This window comes from Gymnoscopelus braueri, assembly GCF_963280865.1.
Source record: "Gymnoscopelus braueri genome assembly, chromosome: 16".
Taxonomy (NCBI): Eukaryota; Metazoa; Chordata; class Actinopteri; order Myctophiformes; family Myctophidae; genus Gymnoscopelus; species Gymnoscopelus braueri.
The window spans coordinates 3,992,672-4,008,897 of NC_137616.1; the positions used below are offsets into that span (position 1 = coordinate 3,992,672).

Here is a 16,226-nt window from a genome sequence, read left to right on the forward strand (position 1 = left end):
GAAAATACCTTGTATTTAAGTACAGTACTTGAGTACATGTTCTTAGTTACTTTCCACCACTGGTCCAGACCCTTTATTATCAGATGACACTTAGGTCAAAGGGATGGGCTGCTAACTTTCCTTGTTATTTCTTGTTTGTACTTGTTTCTGGGACGTACTGTTTTTGGGTGTATATATAAGCTGTGAGTAAAAAATGTTGTTCTGAGAAGCAGACATGTTTTTTTTTGACTGAGTACCCATCCGGATTTCCCGAACACTATGGGGAGAGAGAAGGGCAGTGATTCTCTACCTTTTTAATTTCAAAGGACCCCCAGTTTGATATGCATTAGACCACCGACCAGTGGTGCAAAGTAACTAAGTACATTTACTCAAGTACTGTACTTAAATACAATGTTGAGGTACTTTACTGGAGTATTTCCAATTGTCGAAACTTTAGTTACTAGTTACTTTGCAGATATGTATGATTACATTATAAAACACACATTAACCACTTACCCATTTGATATGATTTATTATCTCTGGGAACTCAATCTATACACTGGCAATTCATTTAACTCTGAGTGTGTACAAATGGAACCAAATGGACCTGGTTCTGAAAGTGGGGTGGGTCTGGGGACCCCCAGGGGTCCTTGAGGGGTTCCCAGGAGGTCCACCCCCCAGCAAAATGTGTTAATATAGCATCAAAATAATTGTAACTTTTAACCCTATTTTCAAAACAGCCGATCTACAAGCTTCATAACACTTCGCAAAGAAATCGTCCTTTTGAAACATTTTAACTACACAAATCTTCTATGGGGGTTCTACTAACTGGTTCTACTAACTGGCACAAAATATAGCCTATATCTAGGCTATATTTAAAATAGAGCCTGCTTGCTTGTATCTTGCTGGTCAAGATACATTGAATCTTGACCATCAGGTCAAAATCTGAGTCAGATCCTGTGTGTAGGTGAGACATGACCTTTGACTTTTGATTGAATACTTTATTTAGAAGTCTGCAGGGAAAAAAAGCACATGAAAGGACAGTTCAAATACAAGGTCAACTAAATAGGATTAAAAAGCCCATGAAAGCCTAATGGCTTGTTTCAAATGGGGTCCTTATGTACTCAATTCATATTCATAGTGACACGATCTAAATGTCTCAAGTGCCGCTTTAAGGTTTGACATTTTACTTTGATAATGGAAAATGAAATTACACATAATTACACAGACGGACAAACAATGCAATCACTGATCTGCTCTTTTTTTTATTCATTTAAATTTTCTGCTGGGAACGTAGAAACACTAATGTTATCGTTCATACAACAGATAGAGTATAATGAAAATACAATCTAAAGTACTGGTCTGTGTCTAAACAACTAGGGGTACATATGTATAAATATAATACACAGAATTGTGAACAAAAATGAACAAAATAAATAACATAATCTGCACAGTAGAATAAACACAACCAATACCACTTTCATAGCTAAGATGAACTGGGAAGTACCATAAGTTACGTCATTCCCTTAAAGACAACCGCCAAATCCTGCCAAAGGTACACATGGTAAATTGTCTTCTATAAGTTACCTCTTAAACCCATTCATTCTTAGTAAAGCGGACCTGAGTTACAATTGTACTCGCTACTCGCTTTTTTCCATCAATACCAAATATCTTTGCCAAACATTGAACATTTTCGGATCGGCTGTTTTTGGCTAATATTGCCCCCAGTGGATGCTGGGGTTCAAGGGGTTAAGAGGGTTTAACAGTTGCATTTTGACCAAAGCATTTGGCACAAACTACAACTTTGGGCTCGGCAACGTGGACAAAATAAAATATCACAATAGTTTTGACGAATACCTTGGTATGGAAATTGTGACGATAATATCATATTATCAGAATCAGAATCAGTATCAGGTTTATTGTCACATCACAGGTTTACAAAGTAAAAAAAAATCGCTTTTGTACGGGGCCATATAACGATATTATGATATCCGAAATCCCATACGATATCTTGTCTCATATCACGATATCATTGTATTTCTAGGGTTTTCCTCTGAATCTATTGTCATGTGTTTTTTCCCTGGATGTATTGTCATGAATATTTGCTCTGGATGTATTGTCATGACATTTTCCCCAGCATGTATTGACACGTCATTTTTCCCTTGATGTGATTTCATGTGATTTCTCATATTGCCTGCGTGACGACACATTTTGCCACAAATTGTACAACTTAAGGTTCTTGGCTTTGTATGAACCAACATGTGTTTTCTCAGATCACTCATTTGAATGCAAGCCTGACCACAAATTGTACAACTAAAGGGTTTTTCGCCCGTATGAATCATCATGTGTTTTCTCAGATTACCAAGTCTATTCATGGTTATGCCACAAACTGTACAAGTATAGGGTCTTTCCCCTGTATGAATGTACATGTGCGTTTTCAGATGACTCGCTTGACTAAAGCGTTGTTCACACCTGGTACAATGATAGGGCTTTTCCCCAGTATGAATCATCATGTGTTTTTTCAGATCACTCCACTGCCGAAAGCGTTTATCACAATGTGAACAACAAAAGGATTTTGCATCTGTATGAATCCTCATGTGTGCCTTTAATTGACCCATGTAAGCCCAGGTTTTGCCACAAATACTACAACTAAAGGGTTTTTCCCCTGTATGAAACTTCATGTGTCTTTCGAGATCACCTTTTTGAGAACAGCTTTTGCCACAAACTTTACAAGTAAAGGGCTTTACCCCTGTATGAGTTATCATGTGTATGTTCAGTTGACCTCGTTGACGAAATGGTCTGCCACATACAGCACATCTAAAGGGCTTCTCCCCAGTATGGATCATCTCGTGTCTTTCCAGACTCCCCCTATAGTTAAACCTTAAACCACAACAAGTACAACCAAAGCTCTTTTCCCCAGAATGGATCGGCATGTGGTTGCACAGACTTGCCCTATGATTAAACGTTTTATCACAAACTGTACAAGTAAAGTCTCTCTCCCCTGTGGGGCTGCTCATGGACTGCTTTGGTTTGGCTGAGTTTGAGTCCTGGGACAGCTTGTTGCTCAAAGATAATGTTTCCCCTTCCACATTTTGTGTCTTCTTGTGTGATTTTGGTGTTTGACTGTTCATAGACTGCGTTTGTTTGGATGAGTTTGAGTCCTGGGACAGCTTGATGCTCAAAGATAACATTTGTCCTTCCACATGTTCTGTCTTCTTGTGTGATGTTGGTGTTTGACTGCTCATGGACGGAGTTTTTGGGGAGGAGTTTGGGTCCTGGGACAGCTGGTTAATCCCGGATAGTTTTTGTCCTTCCATATGTGTCTTCAATGATTTCTGTGCTTGGCTGCTCATGGACTGAGCTTCTTTTGTGGACAGAGTTTGTTTTGATACGTTTGGGTCTTGGGACAGCTTGCTGCTCAAAGATAAAGTTTGCCCTTCCACATTTTGTGTCTCCTTGGGTGATTTTGGTGTTTGACTGCTCATGGACTGAGCTTGTTTTGTGGACTGAGCTTGTTTTGATGAGTTTGCGTCTTGGGACAGCTTGTTGCTCAAAGATATTGTTTGTCCTTCCACATTTTGTGTCTTTTGAGATTTTGGTGTTTGACTGCTCATGGACAGAGTTTGTGTTGATGATTTCGGGTCCTGAGACAGCTTGTTCAAAGAAAGTTTTTGCCCTTCCATATGTGTCTTGGGTGATTTCTGTGTTTGAATGTTTGTGGACTGCGTTTGTTTTGATGATTTCGGGTCTTGGGACAGCTTGTTGCTGGAAGACATTTTTTGTCCTTCCACATGTTGTGTCTTGTGAGATTTTGGTGTTTGACTGCTCTTGGACGCAGTTTGTTTTGGTGAGTTCGGGTCCTGGGACAGCTTTTTGCTCAAAGATAATTGTTGAACTACCACAGTGTGTGTCTTGTGCGGTTTTGGTGTTTGACTGTTCATGGACGGAGTTTGTGTTGATGATTTCGGGTCCTGGGACAGCTTGTTGTTCAAAGAAAGTTTTTGTCCTTCCATATGTGTCGTGGGTGATTTCTGTGTTTGAATGTTTGTGGACTGAGTTTGTGTTGATGATTTTGGGTTTTGGGAGAGCTTGTTGCTGGAAGAATTATTTTTTCTTTCCACATGTTGTGTCTTGTGTGATGTTGGTGTTTGACTGCTCTTGGAGTGAGTTTGTTTTGGTGATGTTGGATCTTGGGACAGCTTGTTGCTCAATGATAATTTTTGTCCTTCCACGTCTTGTGTCTTAGGTGATGTTGGTGTTTGACTGCTCTTGGGGTCACTTGTTGAGGATTTTGCGTCCTGGGACAGCTTGAAGCGCCTTTTTGGAGCATGGATCAGAATGTGGTTGCAGAGACTTGCCCTGTGTTTAAACTTTTCACCACAAGCCGTACAAGTAAAGCAGCGTCTCTCCCCTGTGAGACTGCGCATCAGTTTTGGCCTCTGGGACAGTTTGTTGCTCAAAGATAAAGTTTGTCGTTCCACATTGTGTGTCTTGTCTGATTTCTGTGTTTGACCGTTCATGGACTGAGCTTTTGTTGTTGTTTTTGATTTCAGGCTGTGGGTCAGAGTGTCGCTCAAGGATAATCTCGGTACTTTCAAAAGTAGCGTCTTGCCCGATTTCAATATGTCTAAGGGCGACGGACGTTTCCTGGTCTCTTCTGACTCCCACTCATCACTGTCTTCAGTGTCGGATTCCAAACAGTGTGAATGGAGACGCTTGTCACCTCTGGTTGGTTGTGACGCTCCACAGTCTGCTTGTGTTCTGCTGTGATCGGTTTGTGTTTTCATGAGTTGAGATGAGCTGCTGTTTCTATCGTCATGTTTTTCAGTGTGTGGAGGCTCCGGTTCATCCCGGACCACACTGGGGCTCCTCGCCTGCTGCTCAGGGGAAACCTCTTTACACAGTATGTGCATGATGTCTAGGCAAAAGATACAAGAGAAAAACTATTGAAATGTGTCCCGAATCACTGAGTAATATACAGGCACATACGAAACGCCTCATTGAAACAGTGTTTGAAATAAGGCTTAGAGACGTGGTGAAATAAAAAAATGTTTTTCACACTTTTAGAGCACATCCGTGGTCATAATGTGGACATACCTAACAATAGATGCCAAGAAAATATAAAAGGATGCTTTTCTATGTTTAATTTTTTATATCAAAAGTCCCTAAAAAGGCCAATCCTAAAGGTAGGGTAAGTGTTTCACCACGACTTTAATTGGTTCATTCATAATCAATCTTTTTTTTTTTTTACTTACATTTTTATCCCCCGATTTTGTAACCCTATTTTTTACACCCAGTGCCAATTGTCTATGTAATCCTGGGCACTACCTTCCCTCTGCCAACCTAGGGAGGCCAGGGCCGAGCTCATGCCTCCTTCAATGCATGAGAGCCAACTGACCTTCTTGTCATCTGACAAGGGAGAGTTTCCCTGGTTGGACGTAGCGCGTGGAAGGAACACGTTATTCCAACCAGTTCCCTTCCCCTCCATCAGGCGCCCCGGCTGGCCAGGGGAGGCAGTATAGTGACCAGGATTACTGCATGTTTTTGTGAGGGTACCTACCCTAGGAGACACGGGGAGAACATGCACACTCCACACAGAAAGGCCCTTTCGCCAACCCCACCTAGGGTATGGGCACTGATGATGCGGAGGACCACAGCGTCCCCTGCGGGAATCGAACCCAGGACCTTCTAGCTGTGAGGCAACAGCACTACCGACTGCGCCACCGTGCCCCCCATAATCAATCTTTTAAGTCTGGGTCCCGGGGACACACCAAATTTCTCTTTTGGGGCTCAAGCCAAAAACGTTCAAGAGGAGTAGTAGACACCGCGGACAAATGAAAAACAGAAAAAGTGACCAAAACCGTTATCTAAGGAAGAAAGAAGGCTCTTATTTTTCTATATTTCTGTATTCTTTTTAATAATACTGTGCTCCTCCTTACCTTTGACATTGAATCCAGGGAACTCTTCTGTGTTGTTTTCCTCTTCAAACATTTGGGGGACGTGTCGTTTCATCTCCCGAGCTGTGGAACAGCATGGCTACAGAAGAACAACGACAATACGGATGCAACACTTAATCAAACTGATCCATTTAATCCATTATATCATTATCAGTGGTTGTGACAATTTATTTAATTTTACTGCATCAAAAGTAATCAACAAACTATACTATAAAAACTGGTCAAACATTGGCCAAATTGTCAAATAATATAAGAAAGACGCAACAATTGTGAAAATAGCCGATCTACAAGCTCACAACGCCACAGGCCCTAACCGTTGCTGTAGTGGTTGTGACAGACCCTAACTGCTGTTGTAGTGATTGTGACAGACCCTAACTGTTGATGTAGTGGTTGTGACAGACCCTAACTGCTGTTGTAGTGATTGTGACAGACCCTAACTGCTGTTGTAATGATTGTGACAGAGCCTAACGGCTGATGTAGTGATTGTGACAGAGCCTAACTGTTAACGTCACTGACCTGCTCTCCAGACTCTGGCAGCCCCGGTTCGAAGCTGTGCCCTCCAGTGCAGGTGTGTTGTTGTTGTTGTTGTTGTTGTGGTGGTGAGGGTAGCTCTGCATCGTCCTCCACCCCATCCTGGGTCGGTGTGCCTGGGTTACTGCTCACCACGATGAAGACCTGAGAGCAGACCACACCGTCACGACATTTTAGTTGACCAGTGGGTTTTCAACCTTTTTCTGGATCAGGGAAAATCTTGAAAGCATTCGCGGCCCACCCATCTGACCACTTAACACGGCAGCCTTATTCATTGGTATCAATTTTTGAGTGGTGCCAACCACTCCATCAACTGACCGAGTGTGTGGGTATGTCTGTGTGTATGTCCATATGTATGAGCACGGCAACAACAGCTGCAGCTGATTGCAACACAAAGATGCAACCAGTTACACTAATTAAACACAAATAGGAGACAGTGCAACGCATGCGCCACTTAGAGACATGCACACACACACACACACACACACACACACACACACACACACACACACACACACACACAGGCTGGCTTCGTGTGAGCAAGCACACACACACACGCGCACACACACACGTGTGTGTGCGCACACACACACGTGTGTGTGTGTGCGCACACACACACGTGCGCACACACACACATGTGCACACACGCACGCGCACACACACACACACACACACACACACACACACACACACACATTCACACACACACACACACACACACACACACACACACACACACACACACACACACACACACACACACACACACACACACACACACTAAAATAACCGATCTACAATTTTTGAGTAAAAGTACTTTAAGTTCTTAACACATTCCCTGCCATTGACACATATCCCCGTCAATTCAAAAAAATATTTTGAAAATTCCACAAGAGGGCGCTCTAACACAACTTAGGAATGATCCCTTGACTCTGAGAGAAGGAATGGGCCGATGTGATGTCTTTATAGGAATCACATTCCTATAAACCAATCCCACTCCAATCTGGACAGGACATCAGACTTGGGCTGCCAGTGAGAACAGAGCCTTAGGGCGGATTCACACTATGGTCCCGGGTGCGCACCCTGGACCACTTGGCTGATGTTGTGATAGTGTGAACGTTGCGTATCGTTCCCCGAAACGGATCACCGTACCGTACCCGAGACCGCCTCCTGAGGTAGTCTCGGATCCGGATCATGCGTATTCGGGTACAGAGCGATGCAATGTGAAGCTATCCGTACCAACAGGAGGAAGTGGACTGCTAATCATATATCATTTATATATTTTTATAATGACACATTATTTTAGCTGGGTTATACCTTCTCATAGTTCTACTTGAATGTTGACAAGAAATAATAATCCCGCTAGTGTTTGAGTTCCGCGAGCCGTGAAAAAACATAAACAAAAAACACATGTGTAGCGAACGCGTATATAAGGATAAATATACTAAGGATTAGTCCGTGACGTCACTGCTAAAATACCAAGGATGCGTCCGTGACGCCAATATCATATTAACAGAGACGACGTTACATTTCGAGGTTTCAAAGACCAGTGCACACACTGCTTTGGTTGTGTATTGTTGATCTGTTCTTATTATAACTCAAGACAACGTCAGGAACACAGTCAAACTTTATTATTCACTCTAGACTCTGACAAGTGACTTTTCTTCTGTGAATGACATCTCTCTCCCAAAGCCCCATAGTCCACAGCGCCCCCATGAGGCACTTATTTACCATTACTGTTAAATGAAATGGTCTTGAGTGCGGAAGAATCTTGGCCAATGTGAATACCGGCCTGCTGCAAGAGGCCAATCGTACTCGGGAACGGTTTGAATCAATCGGACCCAGTCTGAATCCGCCCTTAGTAAACTGGACCTGAGTTGTGGCTCTGTACTTGCATGGGCCGCATCTACACCAAATGTCTTCGCTAAAAAAAATGCCGATGTACAAGGTACATAATACGTCGCAACGCAACGCATTATGAGCTTGTAGATCAGCAGTTCTTTGCCGAATGTTCCCGAATACTAGGCATGCTGGGGTTCCAAGTGGTTCATTGTTGTACAAATAATTGCAATTAATGATTTCATTGTGTTTTTGCCATTGAACCTTGGAACATACAAATGAAAATTACATTACAAAAAAATTATATTTTAAGGGAAGATATGACAAATAATTTAAATATAACAAGAAAAGACAATGGCAATGAGCAGTGCCAATAATAGATTAATTTGATTTTTTTTTCATTAATGATTTAAAAAAAAAAATTATAGCCTACAAGCTCACAATGTGTTGTATTGTGAGCTTGTAAATCTGCTATTTGCGATAATGTCTTTTTAACCACTTAAACCCCAGCATCTGTGTTGTGGGGAAAGCTTTCGCAGAAAATAGCAGATCGACAAGCGCGATCGGCTGTTTTCAGCTAAAGCTTTCCCCACATTAACAGAAAACAGAAAGGACCTGAGGAACTCTGCTTTTTCAACAGATGGATTGTGATTAATCTCAAATAATTGTGATCAGATCATAACATTAGTCCTACCTGGGAGGTGGACGGCTCCGGTTCTGTTTCCACTTCAATGCAGGGTCCTGGTGACACAGCCATGGCTCCTGTCAATCAATGTCACTCAATCAGTTCATCATCAACAATCAATCAGGTGGAAAGCATGTATGGTTCCCCTTTAAATACTTCACATAGAGGTGATCTATACACTTTAGGGGGATACTACTGGTGAGCTTACATTGTCCATCTCAGGTTGCATTTTGTCGCTGATTTTGATGCTATATTAACTAATTTTGCTGGACCTCTCTCAAGGACCCCTGGGGGTCCCCGGACCCCCCCCCCCCTTTCAGAACCATGCTATAGATGGCTGTCTCTTTCTCCTTTCTAAGGAGTTGAGTTGCTTGCTGTTACTTGTTTCTGTGGACTGTGTGTGTGTGTGTGTGTGTGTGTGTGGACTGTGTGTGTGTGTGTGTGTGTGTGCGTGCGTGCGTGCGTGCGTGCGTGCGTGCGTGCGTGCGTGCGTGCGTGCGTGCGTGCGTGCGTGCGTGCGTGCGTGCGTGCGTGCGTGCGTGCGTGCGTGCGTGCGTAAGAGACAGAGAGACAGAGAGAGTTTTCTCCCTCAGAATACATGATATGCAAGTAATGCCAGTAATGAGCTGAGCTGACAGGTTTGAACTGGTCCGTGCCGGGATGCCATCCATGTCATTAGTGTCATTGAATGGAACTGCGTGGGCGAGTCACAACCTGAAAGACAGGTCTGGGCGCCCCCAGTGTGTCTCTATACCAAGACATCAGAGACACATACTTGGCACAGATTACATGCACCCAAAGTGAGTTTGAAAACATGACCAACGACAAAAAAACTCCTATACCTACTAGGAGACATACAACAATGTGCGAACATAGCAGCAAGATTTGTGAACTGTTGCGATAAAAGAATGTTAGCCAATGGAATACAGCCACCCTAAGGACTACTAACCATTGAGTTTAATGCACAGAGTAGACCTCTAAAACTAAAAGCTGCTACCTTTAAACACATTTTAAATCTGAGTTTTTTTTGTATACTATTTAAATAGTTTTGAGAAAAGATGCTGCTATTTGTCCCAAAGTGACTGCAAAAGATTGCTGCTAATTGTCTCACAAAGCTTTATACCCAGTATACATAACTATATAAGTAGTATATATATGTGTGTATATATATATGTATATAATGAGTGACGACGCAATGTGACATAGCTCTGTTTACACAATGCTGTACCCCCTCCAACTATACATACTTTCTCCATTTTCAACAGTTTTTATTATATTTTGACACTTGCTTTGGCAATGTAAACGTATGTTTTTTTCTCATATAAAACTCATTTGAATTGAATTGTGTCTACTACAGCCATTAAAGACATTGTCTGAGGTCACGAGAGTTTGATGCTTTCTAATGCAGTAGTTCTCAAACGGGAGCCATTTTCAAATAGCGCGAGGTCTCATGTAGTCTAGTCACTCCTTTTGGGCTTGTTTTCATAGACCCGGTTGCTTGTTTCTCTCGCAAAACCTGGCAACACTGAGCTGTAGGCTACAGCATTGGTTCTCAACGTGGGGTCTGGGGACCCCCAGGGGTCCCTGAGGGGATACCAGTGGGTCCCCAGCGAAATGTGTAAACAAAAAATAACCCCTTTATCCATATTTTATACTTTTATAGGCTATACAAAAATAGCAGATCTACAAGCTCATAGCACGGCACTTTATGAGCTTGTAGATCTGCTATTTTTTTGAAAAATCTTGAAAACATGTGCAAATCTTTCAATCTTTTTAACACAAATCTTTGCTCATGGGGGTCCCTGGCCCAACACATTTTCAGACGAGGGTCCGCATGGGGGTCCATGACATGAAAAACGTTGAGAACCCACTGGTATAAAGTGATTCTTTTTTTTCTTTTTTTTTTTACCTGAGAGAGTTTCTCCCGTTGCGTTGCCAACTATCAGCGTCAGCTTCAGGCCATCGTGAGCCTCGTCTCGAGGCTCCTGTTTGATGTGTCTGAGAAGAGGAAGAGGAGGAGGAGGAGGTGGAGGAGGTAGAGGAGGTGGAGGAAGCGGCTCCGCTTGAGGAGGCGGCTCCGCTTGAGGAGGCGGCTCCGCTTGCTCCTGCTGGGCGCCCAGCTCCTCTTCATTCACAGGGAGGAAGGAGAGATCTACGAGGAGAGAGGAGGCGACATCGTCTAAGTAGACAAAGCCTAAGAGTTAGCCTAGCCGAGAAGAGTAGAGATGTATTGTTCCATTTGTTCACTCTCAGAGTTGTGGTGGTCCTTGAAATTAAATAGTTTGAGAAACTTAAAATAGTACAGTAAGAGAAGAGTATGAAACAGTTGTGCAACATCAACTGAAACATTCAATATCATGTGATAAATGACGTGGTATGATGTCGGCATTGACTGGCATATACTCGCCGATACTGGGCATTTTAGGCAGTATATATTGACAGCTTTTCCGATACTGGTATCGCTATCGGAAAACAACTCTAGCCAAGAGAATACATGATGGACTCTCTATGGAATCCAAATGACTGAAATCAGCCGTGATGATTTATAATCCCCACAATAACCTCATTAGATTATAGCATTACCTGCAGTAAAGCAGTTAATCTGATCAGGTTTAAGTGTTTTGTAAATTCAATATTAAAATGATATATACATTTTAAATTGTAATTTAGCACCCAAAAAGGGAAATACTGGCACAATAAGAGATGCAGAGATAGCAGATATACAAGCTCATAGTGCGGCACCGAGTGCCGCACTATGAGCTTGTAGATCTGCTATTTTTGAAGGAAAAAATCGTGAATTTGTGCAAATCTTTGAATATATATATATGTTTCAAAGCGAACATTTTTAACTCCGATTTGTGCTCCTGGGGGGTCCCTTGAACAACATATTTTGAGATGGGGGTCCGCGGCCAAATACATATAATTTTGGGGGTCCTTGACATGAAAACCACTGATATTATATAACAACATAAGTTTTTTTCAAAACAAATGTTAGGATTTAGAAGAAATTTGTAGAATCCCCCAGAAGCAAAGATTTGAGTTAAAAATATATATATTCAAAGATTTGCACACATTTTCACGATTTTTCAAAAATAGCAGATCGACAAGCTTGCCGCGCTATGAGCTTGTAGATCTGCTATTTTTGAATAGCCCAAGGACATCTAAAATGACACAGATGCGTTCCCGGTCTTAATGAGTGAACAGAAGACAGAGATTAACTCCATCTTCCCTCCAGGTGCTGAAATTCCTTTATGTCACTGGGACAGTGAGATAAGTCCCTGAGATAAGGGCAGAGAACCAACCCATCCACCCCCGCAGCTCTCTCAGGACAGAGGCCTATCACTGTTGCCACATTGTGCGAGAGAAATAAGCACCCCAGTGTATGAAAACAAGCCCAAAAGAAGCAACTAGATGCGACGCGTTGTGAGCTTGTAGATCTGCTATTTTCAAGAAAAAATTATCGTGGAGAAAAAAATAGGTAGTTTTGCACAAAATATTTGCAGATGGGGGGGTCTGTGGACAAATACATATTAGCCTAATCTGGGGGTCCTTGCCATGAAAATGTTTAAGATCCGCTTGTTTAAACATGATTTGGGAAACAAGCCCAAATAAGCATCTACACTTTAGAAACAAGCCCAAAAAAAAAACGCAACTGCAAATATGTACAAGCAACTTTACAAGCCCAGACAAGCCCAAAGTCGCTTATATTAGGCGGACATGGCAACACCGAAACCTATACAACATCTCTCTCTCCCATGCAGGCTCTTTCAGGTCAACAACAAGGTGGTGCAACAGGTTTTCTTACATAACCATAAGTGGAATTTCCAGAAAAAGACTGCATTCTTGCATTCTTACTACGTGACTTCAACCATACCAGCAACATGCCTGTCGTCATGTTTAGTACTACTCATCTGTCCTTATTCGACCCCCTGTGACCCTAACCCTGTGTCACCTCAGCAAGATTTTTCAAAAATGTTCAAAAATAGCAGATGTTCAAGCTTGCAGCTTGTAGAGCTTGTAGATCTACTATTTTTGAATAGCCAACGCTAAAATCTAAAATGACACCAATGCTTTCCCGGTTTAATTCCTACATTTCCCCAAAGTGTTTCATAAATAAAATTAAAAAATCAAATCATTTCTAATACAAAAAAATACTTTTAAGAAGTAGTGAAAATAGCAGATCTACAAGCTCACAACAATTTATCCGAATTTATTTTCGCGTTGGAAATAGTCCAGTAAAGTAAAAAAAAGACCTCAAAATTGCACTTAAGTACAGTACTTGAGTAAATGTACTTAGTTACTTTACACCACTGCATGCAATTTATACAGCGCTTTTCTAAATACTCTGCTTAATACATGCTTTACAAAACAAAACAAACAAAGACAACTTTATAAAGCAAATAACTAGTTAAAAGGGTAAAACAAATAACTAAACTAAACTAAAATGTTAAAATGTAAAAGAATGGATGGAAGGATGGAATTCTGCCCCACAGCTTAAACTGAAACACACACATATGGCTATTACAGTACATCATTCTGTCCACCAGGGGGTGCTCTTTAAGGGTTAAAGCTTAAGTAGAAGTTCCTCAACTTCTACTAGAAGTTCCCCTTGTAGGCCTAATTAAGTTATTTTCTGCCACTGTCCTCTAGTCTACAACCAATCGAAAACAAGTGGTGGAAAGTAACTAAGTACATGTACTCAAGTACTGTACTTAAGTACAATTTTGAGTTATTTGCACTCTACTCAAGTATTTCCAATTTCCAATCATTTTACTTCTACTCCACTACATCTCAGTACTAGTAATATTGTACATTTACTCCACTACAATTATTTGAAAACTTTAACTGCTAGTTACTTTGCAGATATAAATTATTATATTATAAAACATACATTAACCACTTTATCCCTGTTTTTTATAAAGGCTATTTTCAAACATTTTAGTACTTTTACTTTTGGTACTTTATGCATTTTGATACCAATATTGTACTTTAACTCAAGTAAATGTTGAATTCCGGACTTTTACTTGTAACAGAGTACTTCTACTTTGCAGTGTTGATACTTTTACTTAAGCAAAACATTTGAGTACTTTCTCCACCACTGGTAACTAGTAACTTAAGTTTTCAAATATGTGTAATGAAGTAAAAAAAAAAGTACAATATTTGTGTCTGAGATGTAGTGCAGTAGGAAGTATAAAGTATTGGAAATTGGAAACACTCAAGCAAAGGAGAAGTTCCTCAACTCAAAAAGGAGAAGTTCCTCAAAAAGGTCCCTTTGCAGGCCCACTTAGGTTACTTCCTCTAGTCTACAACCAATCAAAAACACATATTAAAATGACACTTTCCACTGCAGTTTTTTGTTTCCACTGCAGTTTTTTGTTTCCACTGCAGTTTTTGGTTCCACACAGAAATAAAAAAGGAGAAAAGTTTCAGTTTCACTCCAGTGTTTAAACCTAGAGGTTATTAGCCTTTAATAAACCCATGCAGAGTTACACTGTCAGGAAGTGTAAATACCAGTGTTTAAACCTGAGGTTATTAGCCTTTAATAAACCCATGCAGAAGTTAAACTGTCAGGAAGTGTAAATACCAGTGTTTAAAGACCCCGTACAGCAAAAAGAATGATACAATATGTATATCCAGTTTGTCACACCACAGAGTTAATGATGTGTTATTATAACCAACAGAACACAATTGTACAGGTTTTCGGCCATGATGACTATTCTTGCAAGTATTATAAACAAATAATAGAATCCACTTCATGGGGACTTTAACTAGAGTGCTTTTATAAGTTAGTGTCTACCAGTGGTGTAAAGTAACTACATTTACTCAAGTACTGTACTTAAGTACACTTTTGAAGTATTTTTACTTTGGTGGAGTATTTCCAATTTTCAGTACTTTTACTTCTACTCCACTACATCTCGGGTCCAAATCTTATACTTTTACTCCGCTACACTTATTTGAAAACTTTAGTTACTAGTTACTTTGAAGATTTCGATTATTATTACAAAACATGCATTAACCACTTCAGCCCACTGCATTTCGGCCATTTGAAAATAGCCGATCTGCAAGCTCACAATGTAGAATAGATCTTGTAGCTTGTACATCTGCTATTTTCAAAAGATTTTCATAAATTGTATACATTTCAAATGGAACATTCTGCATAATGTAGCCTACTTCCCACTTTTACTTTAAGTAAAGCAAGCAATTGAGTACTTTTTCTACCACTGTTTTAGTGCTTTTACCAACCTGCTCCGTGTAGTTTTAGCTGTGGATTTGGTAGCTTCAACACCAGGTCCAGGATGGAGCGTTGACGCTCTATCTGCCGCTCTCTGCTCTCCGCCTGGCTCTGGTACTCAGTAAAAACGCTCTCCACCGCTCCCAGGATCTCCCCGGCGGCCAGCGACAGCCGCTCCGTCACGAAGGACCTGATGGTCTGTATTGAAGTCATGATTTATATAAAATACAAATGATGTAAAGAAGTTAAGCTAACTTATGGCTTAGTTCCTGCTCTGCGGGTGTGAGCTGTGCAGGGTGTGTGTGGGTGGAGATGAACTAACTTCCCTTTCCCTTTCAACTGAAGTATGTTCAGTGTTGCCAGATCTGTGGAACCAAGCCCAAAAGCAGCGACTATATAGTGAGCGGCAACGGTGACGTCAGCGAGGGGGGCGTGGCGTGCGACTTGGTACCCAAGTGGTACATGTTGACAGGTAGAGAGTAGCCTACTTAATGACCGCTCTTTAGACTACAGATTGACGGTAGATATCTGTGTCAGTAAACATTGAAGGGATATTTCACTTTCAAATAAAATAAACATTAAAAATATATGTATTTTAAAAAAAGGAAAAAAGTAATGGACAAATCACGGCCCCCTCATGCATGTCCTTCTAATGTGTGATGCCAAAGCAAGTGTAAAATTTGATTTAGCAAAGAAAATATGCTAAATCATAAATCAAAGCTAATATGAATATTAGATCTGCTACCACCACTTACATGAGTAGCCTACACCTATACCCTATTGAAGGAATGAGCTATTATACATTTTAATAGCTTCCACATGAGCACTTTAAACCTATATGCATCGGCTATTTGAAACTAGCAGCTCTACAAGCTCACAACGCGTTGCATCGCAACGAGAGCTTGCAGATCTGCTATTTTCAAATAAATTCTTGAAAAAAATAATATATTCAAAAACATTTTAACAACACAAAATCTGGTAAGCTACGGGCCAGGGGTCCCTG

The 16,226-nt window shown here is 41.1% G+C and overlaps 1 protein-coding gene across 2 annotated transcripts; it reads right to left on the reverse strand.

Annotated features, from left to right (window-relative positions):
• Window positions 1–1,228: 1,228 nt before the first annotated feature.
• LOC308103214 (uncharacterized protein) lies at window positions 1,229–15,564 on the reverse strand. 2 transcript variants are annotated; one of them, XM_080453111.1, is made up of 6 exons: window positions 15,235–15,564; window positions 10,901–11,143; window positions 9,001–9,068; window positions 6,453–6,611; window positions 5,919–6,015; window positions 1,229–4,897 (listed from the first exon to the last, which is right to left on the reverse strand). In XM_080453111.1, exons 1-6 carry the CDS (start codon window positions 15,434–15,436, stop codon window positions 2,001–2,003), a joined length of 3,666 nt encoding a protein of 1,221 aa, XP_080309237.1. In that variant the 5' UTR covers window positions 15,437–15,564; the 3' UTR covers window positions 1,229–2,000. The 2 variants fall into 2 exon arrangements, with proteins under 2 accessions (XP_080309237.1, XP_080309236.1); XM_080453110.1 differs by having other exon boundaries at window positions 10,901–11,170.
• Between the last annotated feature and the right edge of the window lie 662 nt (window positions 15,565–16,226).

What these genes read in the sequence shown, in the direction of transcription:
- LOC308103214 (XM_080453110.1), bottom strand. Translation starts at nt 15,436, where the DNA reads ATGACTTCAATACAGACCATCAGGTCCTTCGTGACGGAGCGGCTGTCG. An exon ending in AACGGGAGAAACTCTCTCAG is followed by an intron (nt 9,069 to 10,900) that starts GTAAAAAAAAAA and finishes ATTGATTGACAG; the next exon opens with GAGCCATGGCTGTGTCACCA. An exon ending in CCCTGGATTCAATGTCAAAG is followed by an intron (nt 4,898 to 5,918) that starts GTAAGGAGGAGC and finishes TCTTTTGCCTAG; the next exon opens with ACATCATGCACATACTGTGT.